Consider the following 13,927-nt stretch of genomic DNA (forward strand, 5'->3'; position numbering starts at 1 on the left):
TCTTCCAATGAAATCACAGGACTAAGCTCTATCCCGTCCCCTAGCAAATGAGTAAAAATATGGCCCAGCCACGGGGTAGGTTAGGAGTGATGGGAGAAGCAAATTCTACCCAATGTGCCAGCTAAACTGTGATACTCATGTTTTGGTGTAGATCCTTCCCTCAGCCCACCCTGCTCCCAGATGAGCTGTCACAGAATGAACCCCAAAAGAACTTAGCTTGTGACCTTCAGAAATGAAAGAAAGGGGGTTTAGGGATTTGAAAGGGGAATCAATTTAAATGTCCTTTCCTAAATTAGGGACTATGGTGACTTGGGGTACAGGAGGCCTCCTGAATCTCATGACATCACCATTTCCCAGTCTCCCATCAACAAACCCTCCCCTTGATTTTCTGGTGAATATTTCAGACTTCTGGTTGCTGCTGCTACCCCTCTATAGAAAAAGAATTCTGTAAGGTGGGGATTAGGAGGAATCCCAAAGAGTTTTTTACCTCTCCATTTCATGTTTCCCAATAATAACATGCCAGCTTCTTAAGGGATTTACCATAAAATATTCAATGGTGGAGATGGAGAAAGGCAAATACACCTACAGATAAAAAGGTCAACTGTTTCAAGTTACAATGGCTCTTACGCCTAATTCTGCTCCTCACTAACCGCTACAAAGACATCTGGTCCAGTCTTCAGAGATCATGGATTTAGAGATGGAAGGACATTCGAGGCCACCTAGTTCAAGCCTATCATTTTACAGATGACTAAAGTGAGGCCCAGACAGTGGCACAAAGAAGTGACAAATAAGAGATTTGAACCCAGGACTCTTTCTGTATGCCCTGTGGCTTCTCTGTAGCTTTATCTTTTGACTAATTCAACTAGACCCAGTCCCACAGTCAGTCTTGGCACCAGCATTCCCTGCTCCCTTGGACCTCTAAGAACCCCCTCACTATCTTCAAGATTCAATGCAAGCTTCACCTCTACAAGATGTCCTTCCTGATCTCTGTCCCCAAATACTAGTAGTCTCCATGTGGTATTTACTTTGTATTTATTCTGATACATACATTCTGTCTCCCTTAACAGAATGTAAGCTCTTTGAAGGCAAGAACTGTTTCATTATTGTCGTGATATTTAACACATATTTGTTGGTTCACTGACTTATTACCCTGCCTGTCTCTGTCTTTTTTCTTGATACTCCCTAATGTCTACATATTCCAACCACTTCTTCACCTCATCCCACTTTCAATTAGTTGTCTTTTTCACCCATATTATGTAGGTGTCAAAAGTTCACTATTGAATCTGGGCACCACAATCTAATATTTTATATTTCAACTGGATAAACTAATTCTTTTCCCTCACATTTCAACAGACTGATGAAGCAGTTTCTCCCAACTACTCTATGAGATATGTAGTTGAGATGTTAGTTCCATTTTACAGATGTGGAAAATGAAGGTCAAAGAGGTCAAAGGACTTGCTTGATCTTCTTTCCTCTCTAGGTTTTGGGGACATTGCTCTTCCTTGTTCTGCTCCTTCCTCTCTGACTGCTCCTTCTCTGTCTCCTTTGCTGGATCCTCCTTCATGCCATGCCTCCTACACATGGGCACACCCTACAGTTTGGTCTTTAGCACCCTCCTCTTTTTATCTTTTATCAGCTCCCATGGGAGCTCTCTATATAGAGAGGTGACAATACTCTATGCAGATGATTCCAAGGTCAGTTATCCTGCCCTAAACTCCCCGGAGCTCAGTCTGGCATCATCCTCATCTTCATCACAACAGCTGGCATTTAAACAGCACCTATGGCTTGGCAAAGTGCTTTACAGGGTGACCTCATTTGACCCTCATAACAACCCTGGGGTGAGGAATGGGGGGGTAGATGTATTATTATTCCCATATTACAGATAAGGAAACTGATCACCAAAGAGAGTTGAAGTGATTTGCCCAGGATCACACATTTAGGAAGTTCAAACTCAGGTCTTACTGCCTTATAAATCTTGTGCTCTTAACACACTGAGCTGCCTGATTATTGCCAATTAACTGCTTCTTGGATATCTAAAGCACAGTGTGCCTAGAGCAGAACTCATCATGTTTCCCCCAAACACTCCCCTCTACCACATTTTCCTATTATTGTCAAGGACATCACCATCCTCCCAGTCACCCAGGTTCTCAACCTCAATGTCATCCTTGGCCCTTCAGTTGCACTCACTCCATGTATCCAATCCATTGCCAAATCCTATCATTTCTCTCATTTCAACATCCCTCATATCTCATACCTCCACTCCCACCTCATTTGTACTGGCTGCCCCCCTTACTTGAAATGCCCCTTTTCCTCATCTCCACCTCCTGGCTTCCCCAAGACTCAGCTCAAATCTCTTTTTCTTCAGGAGGCCTTTCCCACAAGCCCTCAGCAGGGCTTTCCCCTCTGAGGTTACCTTTCATGACTCTCTATATATCGTGTATGTATCTAATTAGTTACACGTTGTCTCCACCATGTATATGTTAATTCCTTGGAGGCAGAGTATGTGTTTTTCACCTTCCCCTGAATTTTTAGCACTCAGTACATGCCTGGCACATACTAAGCACTTAAGACATGATTGTTGGCTTACTGCATATGATTCAACACTGGCCCGAAGTCTTCCTACCTAGAGTTCAGTGCTCTGCCAAGGGCTTTTCCAGCTCTGAATTCAACCCTCTAATGAACCTACAGCCTCATTCCACTGAGGAGATCGTAGGACCACAGGACTGAGAGCTAGAAAAGACCTTAGAAGTCATCCAGGAACTCTGAAGGTTAATATGTCCTAATGGTACAAATGGAGGAACTAATGATTTTGTATCTCAGACCTTCTTCTGCTCCTCCATATGGGAACTGGTGCCTTGGCAGATTAACATAATCACTTTTGTTTGTTTCCTCTTAAAAGTTTAGTGAAAGTCATACCACTAAGAAAGACCTACTTCACAGAACTGGGGACAGAAGTGTGCCAATTTCTTGTGAGAGGAAAGATCCCAATGCCTTCTCCTCTGGCCTTTTTCATGTTTAATTACTATACCCTCAAAAAACAAATGGGGTAAGTGAACAGCATGGGCTTCCCCTTAATCTGCCAGTTTCATCTCAAAACACTGAGGCTACGGTAGGAAAACTGAAATATATTATAGCATATGTGGATCCCCGGACAATTCTACCTCAGGTTCAATGTACTACGTGGGTCAGCGTTCACTCAAACTCATAGCCCTAGAACCCCTGCTGATGTGTTTATTTTTCCTGGTCAACCATAGAACATAATTAGTTCAGAGCAAAGGCATTTAATGAAAAGGTAAAATCAGAAAAATAACAATAAAATATTTACCCCACAACTCTAGGGCACACTCTCCCACAAGTACATATGGGCTCAGTGGGAAGAGGGAAAACACATAGGAAACATGTGGAGAGAAATAAACATAAGAAGCACCTGGTGAGGGCACATGCATAGAGAACATATGTAACCAAAGTTCATATAGAAAAGCAACTTACCCCTCTGACAGAGAAGGCCCACTGTAGTTTTCTGATGATGTAATCCCACTGAACTTGTTCTCTTCTGCACTTGCATCCCAAATAACCTCTGGTAGGCATGTAATTTCTTCTGGGCACTGATTCCTGCTGATCTTATTGGCTACTACTAGACAGTGTACACTAGTCCTGTGGTTGCTGTTGCTCACTGTCCAAAGCAGCTCCACTGGACAAAAGGTTTTCGACCTTTTCTCTTCTGTCAGCTTCTTGCTACAAATGTATTCTCAGCTGAGGTTCCCCCTCTTCTCTCCTGAAACCCACAACAATCTCAACCAGTTGGCACCTGCAAGCTTAAATCAATTTTGTAACTTCCAATTCCTACTCACTAGGGACAAGGTCTCTATTAGAAACCGTTCTCTGATTTAGGATTAGAAATCTCTTGCTGCTCCCTACTCAGGTTCCATTGTTAAACTGTATCAACTATATCAATAAACTGTATCAACCTTGGTTTACAGTCTGCCCTTCCAACAAATTATCTAGGGCTTTCTAGATCCGAGGCCAATCAACTTTTCAACTTCAAAATTCTCACATGCAAATCAGTGGTGGGAGAAAGGCACAAGAATAAATGCTAAGTCCAGAGGCAAGATCATTGTTTTGTTCCTACTTATCTTCAGAATATGTGGCCAAAAGCAAGATGCACAGCAACGTTATATATAATTACGACACTAGAATGGTCTTAGAGATCATCTGATCCAATGCTCCTCCTTCCATGTTACAGAAGAACTAACTGAGGCCTAAGGAGGAAGGGCAGCTTGGCCAAAATGACACAGTGAGTGGAAAGATCCAGGACTGTAAACCAAGCCTAGAAGCTAGGTGCACAGTAGAGCACAGGACTTGGAGTCAGGAAGACCTGAGTTCAGATCCTGATTCATGTACTTACTAGCTGTGTGACCCTGAGCAAGTCACAACCCCTCTGTGCCTCTTCCGTAAAAAGCGGATATTTATGGCACCCACTTTGAAGTTGTTGTGAGGATCATATGAGTTAATATATGAAAGAGTTTTACAAAAGAAAGTGTCACATAAATGCTATTTCCTACTATTACTGTTATTCTTACACTTTGTGATTTCCAGAAAAGGGCATTTCCCCCTATGGCATGCCTCCTGTTCTATCAAGTATTAGGCTTCCAGCTGGGAAATCATCACCTTAAGCTGCTGGCACAGATGACAACTCAATTAGGAATTCCTAGGCACAAGGAAAAGAACAGGGAGCATCTCTAGGCTTCAGAGGCCATAGGGTAAATACAAAGCCAACCTGGCTGAATTGTACAAGACATACATACATTAGATTTTCAAAACATCTGTATGTTAAGCTCAAAATTGCCGAATAGTTTCACACATACCAGTCACATGGCTCAGGAAACATGGCTGCCCCCTTTGCCAGAATCCAAACTCATCTCTTCTGTCAGAAATGCGAACCTAATCTTCAATAGGAAAAAGTTAGGACCAAGTATCTATTTCCCTTCTTCAATTCATTTATTAAAGACATAAAAAGCCCTTACCCTTAATGAGTTTATATTCAATACAATATGTGCACAAAGAAGTTGGGGTTGCGGGTGGGGGTATGAACCTGTTATTTCATCAATATGTGAAACTCCTAGAGAACAAACAACATTTCACCAATGCAGTCAGTGAGTTCACAAATATTTAATAAGCACCTACTGTGTGCCAGGTGCTGTGCCAGGTACTGCAAACACAAAGAAAGGCCAAAGATAGTCCCTGCCCTCAAGGAGCTCACAGTTTAGTGGGGAAGACAATAGGCAGACAATTAACGACAAATAAGATATATATGACAAAATGAAGATAATAAACAGAGGGAGACATTAACAGTAGTGAGGATCAACACTTGTTCTTCAACAACCTTAGAGGATCACCCAGGGTACTGAGACATCAAGTGACTTGGCCAGGCTAACAAAGCCCATAAAGATCAGAGATGGGGCTGACTCTGCTCCCAGTTCATGATGCCACTCCCTCCCTCTATAGATAGGTAAAGCACAAGGAAAAGGGAGTGATGAGTGATCACTAACCACTCATCTACCTCACCCCTCCCTCATGGATCCATAATTGTTCTGGATGCCAGGACAGCCCTGCCCATGAAGGAGTCTGAGAGAAAGCTGCCAGCAAGCAAGTGGCCAGTGCTCATGTCAGGCAGCCATGACCCTCACCCTTTCCCTTCCCTACGACACCCCATTTTTTCAGTTTGTCCTTTTCTTTAGTTTTTTCATAGTCAACAAGTCAACAAGCCCTTATTAAAAAGCATACACGGGATGTACAGGAAAACTGACAAGGCAGAAAAAAGGTCCTAAAATCTTGAAAGATGGAATGGAATAAGCTGAAGTTTAATCAATGTTCTGTGCCCATTAAGAAAAGCTAAATTCCCACATAATGCACACAATCCATGACACAGGTAGTCTTATCAGGGAAACTGTCATAATCACCATAAAAAGGACTACTCAAGAACATCTAGTTTTGGTGGGCTTCACCTTTTTGATGTCCTGGACCCTTTGGGCAGTCATTCTGGTGACATCTGCAGATCCCTTCTTAAAATAATGTTTTTAAACAAAATAAAATGCATAAGATTACAAAGAAGATTATATTTAAATACAAATCAATTTTTAAAAAAAGCAAATTCATGGTCCTGAGGTTAAGAACCCCTATCCTAATCTAACCAACCTCAGGAGACCAAGGCCCAAAGAGGCAGCTATTGGCCCAAGGTCACAGAGGTGGCAAATGGCAGAGCTTGGATTTGAACTTCAATCCTGTGACTTCAAATCCTATACCAGTTCCTCTGTGCCATGATGCCTAATTCCTTCCTCCCCACAAAAGAAGAAGAAGAAGAAGAAGAAGAAGAAAGGAGGAGGAGGAGGATAAAATTTGTGTTTGCTGTGTAATTCTACGAACTGCCCTTTCAGGACAAAAATGAGAAACAAAAAAATGAGAACAACAACCTTTCCCAAGGCTCTGATTCCTACCAGCTGCCAATACCCTTCAAACCTTTCAGAGTTCAGATTCTGCCCAGGTTTCCAGCAGGTGCATGCTGCAGTGATGGGACACAACCTCTGGGCTTGGCCACTGCTGAAGAATAAGAGAAAAATGTGGTCTTTGCCCAAATGTTAAATTTAGCCCTCAAATTACCTCTAAGGGGAAAACTCACCAGGGAGAGAAAAGGTCCTAAAACTTTGTAAGATGAAATAGGATAAGCTGAGGCCCTGGAAACTCTCTGCACTAATCAAGAGAGGCTGATTACATTAGAGAATGGCTCTCTCATCATACACAATCCACAGCATAGGAAGTGTGAACCAGGAAAACTGTCAGAACTGCCCAAGGCAGGAGCCCCAGTGGATTTTCTGTACCCTCAAGTCAACAAAACAATAAGCAGATCTGATAAAGTGAATCAGCAGTGTATTACTTTATACTGGGAAAAAAAAAACACAGAAAACTGTGTATGATCCTCAAACTGGTAAATTCCTTCCACAGTCTGAATCCTAGCTATATTTCGGTCTTAATTTCATACTACTTTCCTTTCACACACCCTCTATTTTAGAGAATCTGACCTACTAGTGCTTCTTATACATGATTTTTCATCTCCTACATGCGTCTTTGCACAAGCAGTAACCTCCCTAGCCCTGTCCCCATCCCAGTCCAGAATACACTCTCTCCTCACTTCTGTCTCTTAGAATCCCTATCTTCCAAGGACATATGGTTCACATGAACCCTTTCTTAATCTCTGGTTCTGAGCACTTTCTATGTCTTGGAGTGACTTTACATATGCTTTACTTCTACGTACATATGTAGTTAACTTCCCTATTAATGTAACTCCCCCCACCAAGAGAATGTGCGTGCCTTCAGAATAGGGCCTGTTTTGTTTTGTCTGTGGATCCCCAGCATTTAGGCCACCAGGTCTGTTAAATTCAATCACTCTATACCACTTGTTGGCCACGAAGCGCACCTGTTAACAAAGAACCATAGTGACAGAAAACCAAATTAACAGGCCAAACAAGAAAAGAGAAATCTTTTTTTCAAGGATCAAGGGATCTAGCTGGATCCTAATGCAAACAAGGAATTTGGCAACACACCCACAAGTATAGTAAGAGCTGGCATTTTGTTATTGCCTTAAATTACTTTACAAATGGTATCTCGTATCCCCACAACAACCCTGGAAGGCAGGTGCTCTCATTATTCCCATTTGGCAGATGAAGAAACTGAGGCAGACAGAGGTTGAGTGAGCTGGTAAGTATCTGAGGCTAGGTTTGCACTAGGTCTTCCTGATTCCAGGTCCAATGCTCTGTCTACTATATCCCCAGCTGGTATCTATATGTCTATTATGAGGCTTAAATGCATATAAAATGTGCACTGCAACCCTTAAAGTACAACACAAGTGATGACTCTCTAAGTTTTATTTTATGATTTAATTGGTTTGGGGAACTCCTAGTATGGAAATTCCCTCCATCATCTAAGTCTGCAACTTCAAGCTCTAGGCAGTCATGAGGAGCAAGAAGTTAACTGACTTGAGCAGGATCACATGGCCAGGAAGAGTCAGAGAACCTCAGTCTTCCCAACTCCAAGGCTGGTTCTATCTCTATTCTGCTTTTTTTTTTGTGATTCTCCATGATTATTATTAAAAATGAGTTGTAAAATTTTTTTAATTAAAAATGTAGGAGGCGTAAGGTTCAGAAATACTTCCTGAGCATAACTGAATGGTAGAAGACAATCAAAGAGTTAATGAAAGAGGGAAGAAGACAGTTAAAACATCTAAGATTATTAAACCTAGACAAAAGAACGCTGACTGGTGCTTCTGTAACCTTCTTCAGATACCTGTGGCCTCTAACCTGAAAGATGATGACCAGTCACTATTCTTTATCTAGAGTTTAGAGAGAACTGAGGGAAAACAACAGCATTCTGAAGTTTGCAAAGAGTTTCACATGGATAATCTCAGCTGAGGCCTCAGGAGTGTCCTCAAGGTAGTCACTGAAGAGATAAGACATTGAGGCTAAGAGAGGTCACCTGTCTGGCCCATGGACACTGTCAGTAAATGTCAGAGGCAGCATCCAAGTCTAGATGCGCTGTAATACTCTGCTGCCTCCTCAAAAGAAAAGGGCACTTTACTGGTGACACGTGCAGGGTGGGGAGAGGATGGCAACAGTTTGTGCCAAAGAAGGAATTTTGCCTATTCTTCCCGAGGGGTCTGGGATTAAAGACAGTGCTGCTTTAAATCACAGAGATCAACCAGGTGACCTGTCAAAGTTCCTTTTGGCTCTTGATCCAATGAATCTACAAATTGTGGGTGCTTTGATATTGTATTTAGGAGCCCTTTACTTAGTTGGACACAGATACTTGAGACCTTAGGAGGGAGCACGTGAGAGGTTAAAGTCAGTAAGACTTGGTACTATGTAAATTGTTCTGGGCCCAGACATCCCCAAATGGGGCACAGCCTCAACCGTCCCTGTGCAGCTATTATCCTGGTAGGGCATAAGCTGATTTTGGAAAGTTTTTAAAATATCCCACTTCAATCATTTGTTTTTCTACACCCTCCCAACCCCCAACAACACTGAAACAGTATAGGACAGTGGAAAAAAATGCTGAATTTTGAGTCACCAGATGACATAGCACCTGTGGGACCCTGAGAAAGTCACTTCGATTCTCAAAGACTTAGTTTCCTCATCTGTAAGATGAGGTTGAACTCGACAACATCTGGGGTTCCTTCCAGTTATGACCCTATGAGGAATTGCAATGGACCCTAAAAGTTTGCAGATTAGCACATCTCTGCCAGGCTAGATGCTGCTGCTATGGTTACCAAAGACTTGCTGAGAACTTGGGACAGCGTCCTGGCTATTTTTTGTCACTAGAGAAGCTCATAACTAAGTCCACCCTTCTCATTACAACTGGACAATTAAGGAAATCCATGAAAGAGAATAGGAGCAATGGCCTCAAAACTCATCCTGACAAAATGCTAGTGCTCTCTTAAGGCTTCTTTTCCCCCAAGGAGCATTAGGATCAAAGGCAGCTACAAGATAAAGATTCTTTTTAGAGGGCTTGTGCTTAGGGGTGTGGACTCTCATATTTCCAGTCTGAATTTCTCTAACTACTGAGAAAACACAAAGATTCAACCAAGAATATATTTTCCAATTTTCATATTTTAAAAAAACCCTCCCCATTGTGTGTGTGTGTGTGTGTGTGTGTGTGTATGTGTATGTGTTTCTTCACAGTTTGGCCAAGACATACAAGTCTATTACAGTTTGGATTTGGTTTTCATCACTGTGAAATAATCCAATTCAACCCCCTGAAGTCCTGATCACTAATGAAACCAGAATTCACTCAAAAAAAAATTAAATGCATAACTTGCCTTGGTAGTCACAAGACAAAACAGCTGTGAAAGTCCCATTGGCCCAGGCCCCATTTCTCCAACTCTTCTATAAGACAGGACAGAGAGTCTCTTGGAGGAATGGAGTGGCCACTAAAGAGTTAACCCAGCTGATTTCTGGGATAAGATGAGGATGAAGTCTGATTTTTTTTTTAAGGCAAACACCTGGAGGGGAAAAAAAGTAGTATTTTGTTTCTACCTCAAGAAATTGCCGACAAACATAAAGCAAATCACATCAGTGGAATACTCAATTATCTGCACATGCTAATTAACTAAATGTAATCAGCCCCCTTTCAGGCCTCTTTTCACCTGCAGTAATATAGGGACTGGATTTGCTTCCCTGATCCCCACCATGGGTAAAAAACATTAGACAGTCTGCATGGTGCATCCAAGAGTAACTAGTAAGCACAGATTTCTGCTGATGGCAGGAATTTTCTCTGCTCAAGGCACCAAGAGAACCCACAATATGGAGATGGTAGGACCGGCTGTAGACTCCAATTATTTCCCAAAGATATTTTAAGCATCGACTTAAAGTTCAGTTAGATAAAACTACACTCTGAGAGTGTTGTTTCATAAAATTGGACTCAGAGAGTCATCTGAAATCGTAAATATGCAGTCATGACCATTAAATATTCATGAAATCAAGAGTTACTGAAAAGCTGAGTATATTAGAATATTAAAATCCATTTCCTTTTTCCCTCTTCTTTCTTATTGGCTTTTTTTCTGTATCTGCAGAGCAACACAAACCCAATCTAAATGTCTTCCAATCTCAATCCTTTAGTGAGTTGCTTTTCACATGAAAACCATATCACTGATTCCCCCCTACCCCTCCATTGACACCCAGCCCTGATGCTCATCTTGATTCCTGCATGCAGCACACATTCTGACCACTGGTGATTTCAGGGAAGACACACATTTTTCCCCCGTAAGACTTGTCAAGTGAACCCAACTCTAAATTCAGTGTGGCTAGAGCATACTCAGTGTGATCCAGCCATAGTTTAAGTATTTATTCAATCCACCTGCATATTATAAGCATTCACAGAAAACAGGGCACTCTCCAACTCAAAGGTTTCAAGCCTTCCTGAGATACTATTGTCTCTTAAGACAGTGGAACTCATCATACTACCCACATCTTTCCCATTCAACTTACATTGATCAAACCAAGCGTGATACAGTAAATGGCCTGAGCGCAGTTCTACAGCTTCCAAACACAAATCATAACTTTTGAGGGGGGGGAGGGTAGGAATTCCCATTCAGTTTCCTCAAGTTTAATATCATCAATGCAGGTGCCCCCCCCCCCATGTTCCACAGAACACTTAGCCTTCAGTTTCACCAAAAACACTTGAAGATGCAGAAAATGCCCAGAGACAGATTCACTTTCTGATTAGTACACTGGGCTGGCGTTGTTATAATAGCAATTTTTAAAATTCCATTTCTTCCTCTTTGTGATTTATTTAAGAGGGATGGCAGGGACAGAATGAAATTGGAACCATCTTTCCTTGAACTCCATTACCTAAAAGGCTGTCTGTCCCTTCCTACAGTAAGAAGGAGCTGTCCCTTGGTCTGCAATGACACAGCAGGGCTGAACTAGATTTGAGGGGCTGATCTTCCGGGGGGGGGGGAAGTGACAGGTGAGGCCACAGGGCTCCCCGCAGCATTGAGAAGGCTCAATTCTGCCAAAGAGAGAAACTTTGCTCCCCACTGCTGGACATCTGTCAGCATTGGGGCTTCTCTCCTCCTGCTCCCCGCCCCGGGCCCCCAAGGCTTCCCCAGAGCCCCTTCAGAACTAGTGGTTCTGGAGGAAGGAGCCTGCAAAGCCTCCTCCCTTGAATTTGGGAGGGCAAGCAGAGGTCTGCCTGCCCGCCCTGTTGGGCTGCTGGACCCGGCCGCCCCCTGCCGTCCCTGCCTCACCCTCACCCCTCATCCCTGGGCACTGGAGAGCTAGGAGCAGACAGACTCGCCTTTGCACACCCAGACAGCTCCATCCACTCCGCAATCCAGGACAGGCTCCCCCACACCGGTGCTGCCTCCACTTCCTAAAGTCACTCCCCATCCCCATCCCCACCCCCGCCCCGCGACAGACCGACAGACATACATAAGAGAGACAGACAGCTGGACAGGCAGGCAGACAGGCCGGCCGGCCGGCTGGCAGCCCTTCTCGCCCTGTCCCAGGCCCCCGCCCCTCCGCCCGCAGACCCCACCCTCTGGCCGGGGCTCTCCAGCCAGGGCAGGGGGTGGAGGCGATCCGAGGGCTCCCGGCTCAGCGCGGAGATGCTGGGGAGGGGGCGGCCGGCAGACCTACCTTTTTGTCTTCTTTCTCACTGTTTGGTCTCTTCTCTGGGTGGCTGTCCCCGGCGGCCACACTTTCCCCAGGCTGCTCATCCTGCGGCGGCGGCGGTGGCGGCGGCGGTGGCGGTGGTGGTGGTGGCTGCTGACAGCCTCCGCCAGCCCCCTGAGAGTGGGGGATGGGCTCCGGGCACTGAGAAACTCCCTTAACATCCATCTCCATCTTCCGATTCACTGTAGGGCGAGACAAAAGCGGGGCAAGGACTTGGCAGCCAGCGGCGCACGGCGGCTCCCTTTACGGGCCCGCGGCACGCATGGCTAGGGGAGCCGGCACGGGCGCAGTCGCTCTGGCTCCAGCTCCGGCTCCGGCTCCGGCTCGGGCTTGGGCTCCGGCTGGGCTCGGGCTCTGGCTCTCCCCCGCCCGCCCCCCTTCCTCCTTCCCTCTCTTCCTCCTTTCCTCCCTTCCTCCCTCCCTCCCTCCCTCCTCGCCCCTAGAACGTCCAGACTTTTGTATCCATTGAGAGCGCGCCTGTGCCTGTGGGGCTGCGTGTGTGTGTGTGTGTGTGTGTGTGTCCTTGGTGCGGTGGCCTTCAAGCTCCCCGAAACAGCCAACGAGAACCAAGCAGCTGACGCCTGGCCGCCCAGACCCACTAAGCTTCAGCCGGGCGCGGTGGTTATTTACTTTCTCTCCTTATCTAGGTCCCAAATCCAGACCTTTGTTTTTTCCTCTCTTCCCCTCTCTGGCTCCCTTCTGCTTTTCCCGTTTCCCCAAACCCTCTCCCTGGGAGCCGTTGGAACAAAGTTAACTGGAAGAACAAACCACAGATCGTCGGGATTAGCCCGGGGAAACTGCCAATATGCTGGTCACGCCAAGGAAAAGTTCAATGTCCACCCCACCCCCACGCCGACCCCACCCCCAGCCCCCGGTGCTTACCCAGCTAGGCTTCCCTCCTCCCCTCCCCTTCCCCCGGCCTGAGCCTGTGCTACCCAAAAGCAAAGCAAAACAAGCGATTTCCCGACCTGTGCAAGGTGGTGGTGGCGAGGATGAGAGCCGAGCATGGGCACGATTGTGGCTGGCGTAGCCCCCCCCCTTACCCACGCCCGACCCCCCCACCTCCACCTCCCCCCCCTCCACTGGTGACTGCGATCTCCTGGATGGCAGTCGCCTGGCAGGCTGGGGTGAGTGTGTGCGCGCGCGTGTGTCTGAGTGTGAGTGTGTGTTTGGTGTGTGTGACTGGAGCTCCCTCTCTCCTTCTCCCTCTGTCTGCTCTGCCAGCGGCGTGGCACGCAGCATTGCACAAGGAGAACTGGAGTAAAGAGAGAAAACAAGAGACAATTTCGGGCAGGAAATCGACATCCCTCCCAGCAGCCTGCTCCTGGGTTTGAACCTGACTAGAAGGGAGAAAATATCGTCTGTCTCTTAGTCTGTCTCCTTTTACTTTGGAATAAATGTCGGGAGCCCAAGCTAGATGGGGGAGGAGAAGGGAGAGGAGAGAAGCTAGGGGCAGGCATTTACTGCAATATGCCTTGAATTTTTTTTTTCCTTTCCAAATGTTAGCTGCCTTTTTCAGATTGGAAGTTGTGCCGTTTACAAGAACATCCTCTCAGAAGGGCAAGTCTCGCCTTTGGTAAGGATCCAGCGGTCAGACAGCGGTTATTCTCTTGATGTGTATATATTTTAAAATGAATGGAAAGGTTAGACTCGGTAATTCTGAAATCAGGGCTCGCCGTCAGGTGACCAGGTTACACTTCTAAATA

At 45.3% G+C, this 13,927-nt stretch overlaps 1 protein-coding gene across 1 annotated transcript in view; it reads right to left on the reverse strand.

Moving 5' to 3' along the window:
- LOC118849977 (protein enabled homolog) overlaps positions 1–13,252 on the reverse strand; it is a 93,788-nt gene extending 80,536 nt beyond the window's left edge. The window contains exons 1-2 of the mRNA XM_036759114.1: positions 13,190–13,252; positions 12,186–12,403 (exon numbers count right to left, since the gene is read on the reverse strand). Of these exons, the coding sequence (XP_036615009.1) occupies positions 12,186–12,392 (207 nt within the window). The 5' untranslated portion in view covers positions 12,393–12,403; positions 13,190–13,252. The remainder of the gene's footprint in view (positions 1–12,185; positions 12,404–13,189) is intronic.
- Positions 13,253–13,927: the final 675 nt, after the last annotated feature.

Source organism: Trichosurus vulpecula, chromosome 5 (assembly GCF_011100635.1).
Source record: "Trichosurus vulpecula isolate mTriVul1 chromosome 5, mTriVul1.pri, whole genome shotgun sequence".
NCBI lineage: Eukaryota > Metazoa > Chordata > Mammalia > Diprotodontia > Phalangeridae > Trichosurus > Trichosurus vulpecula.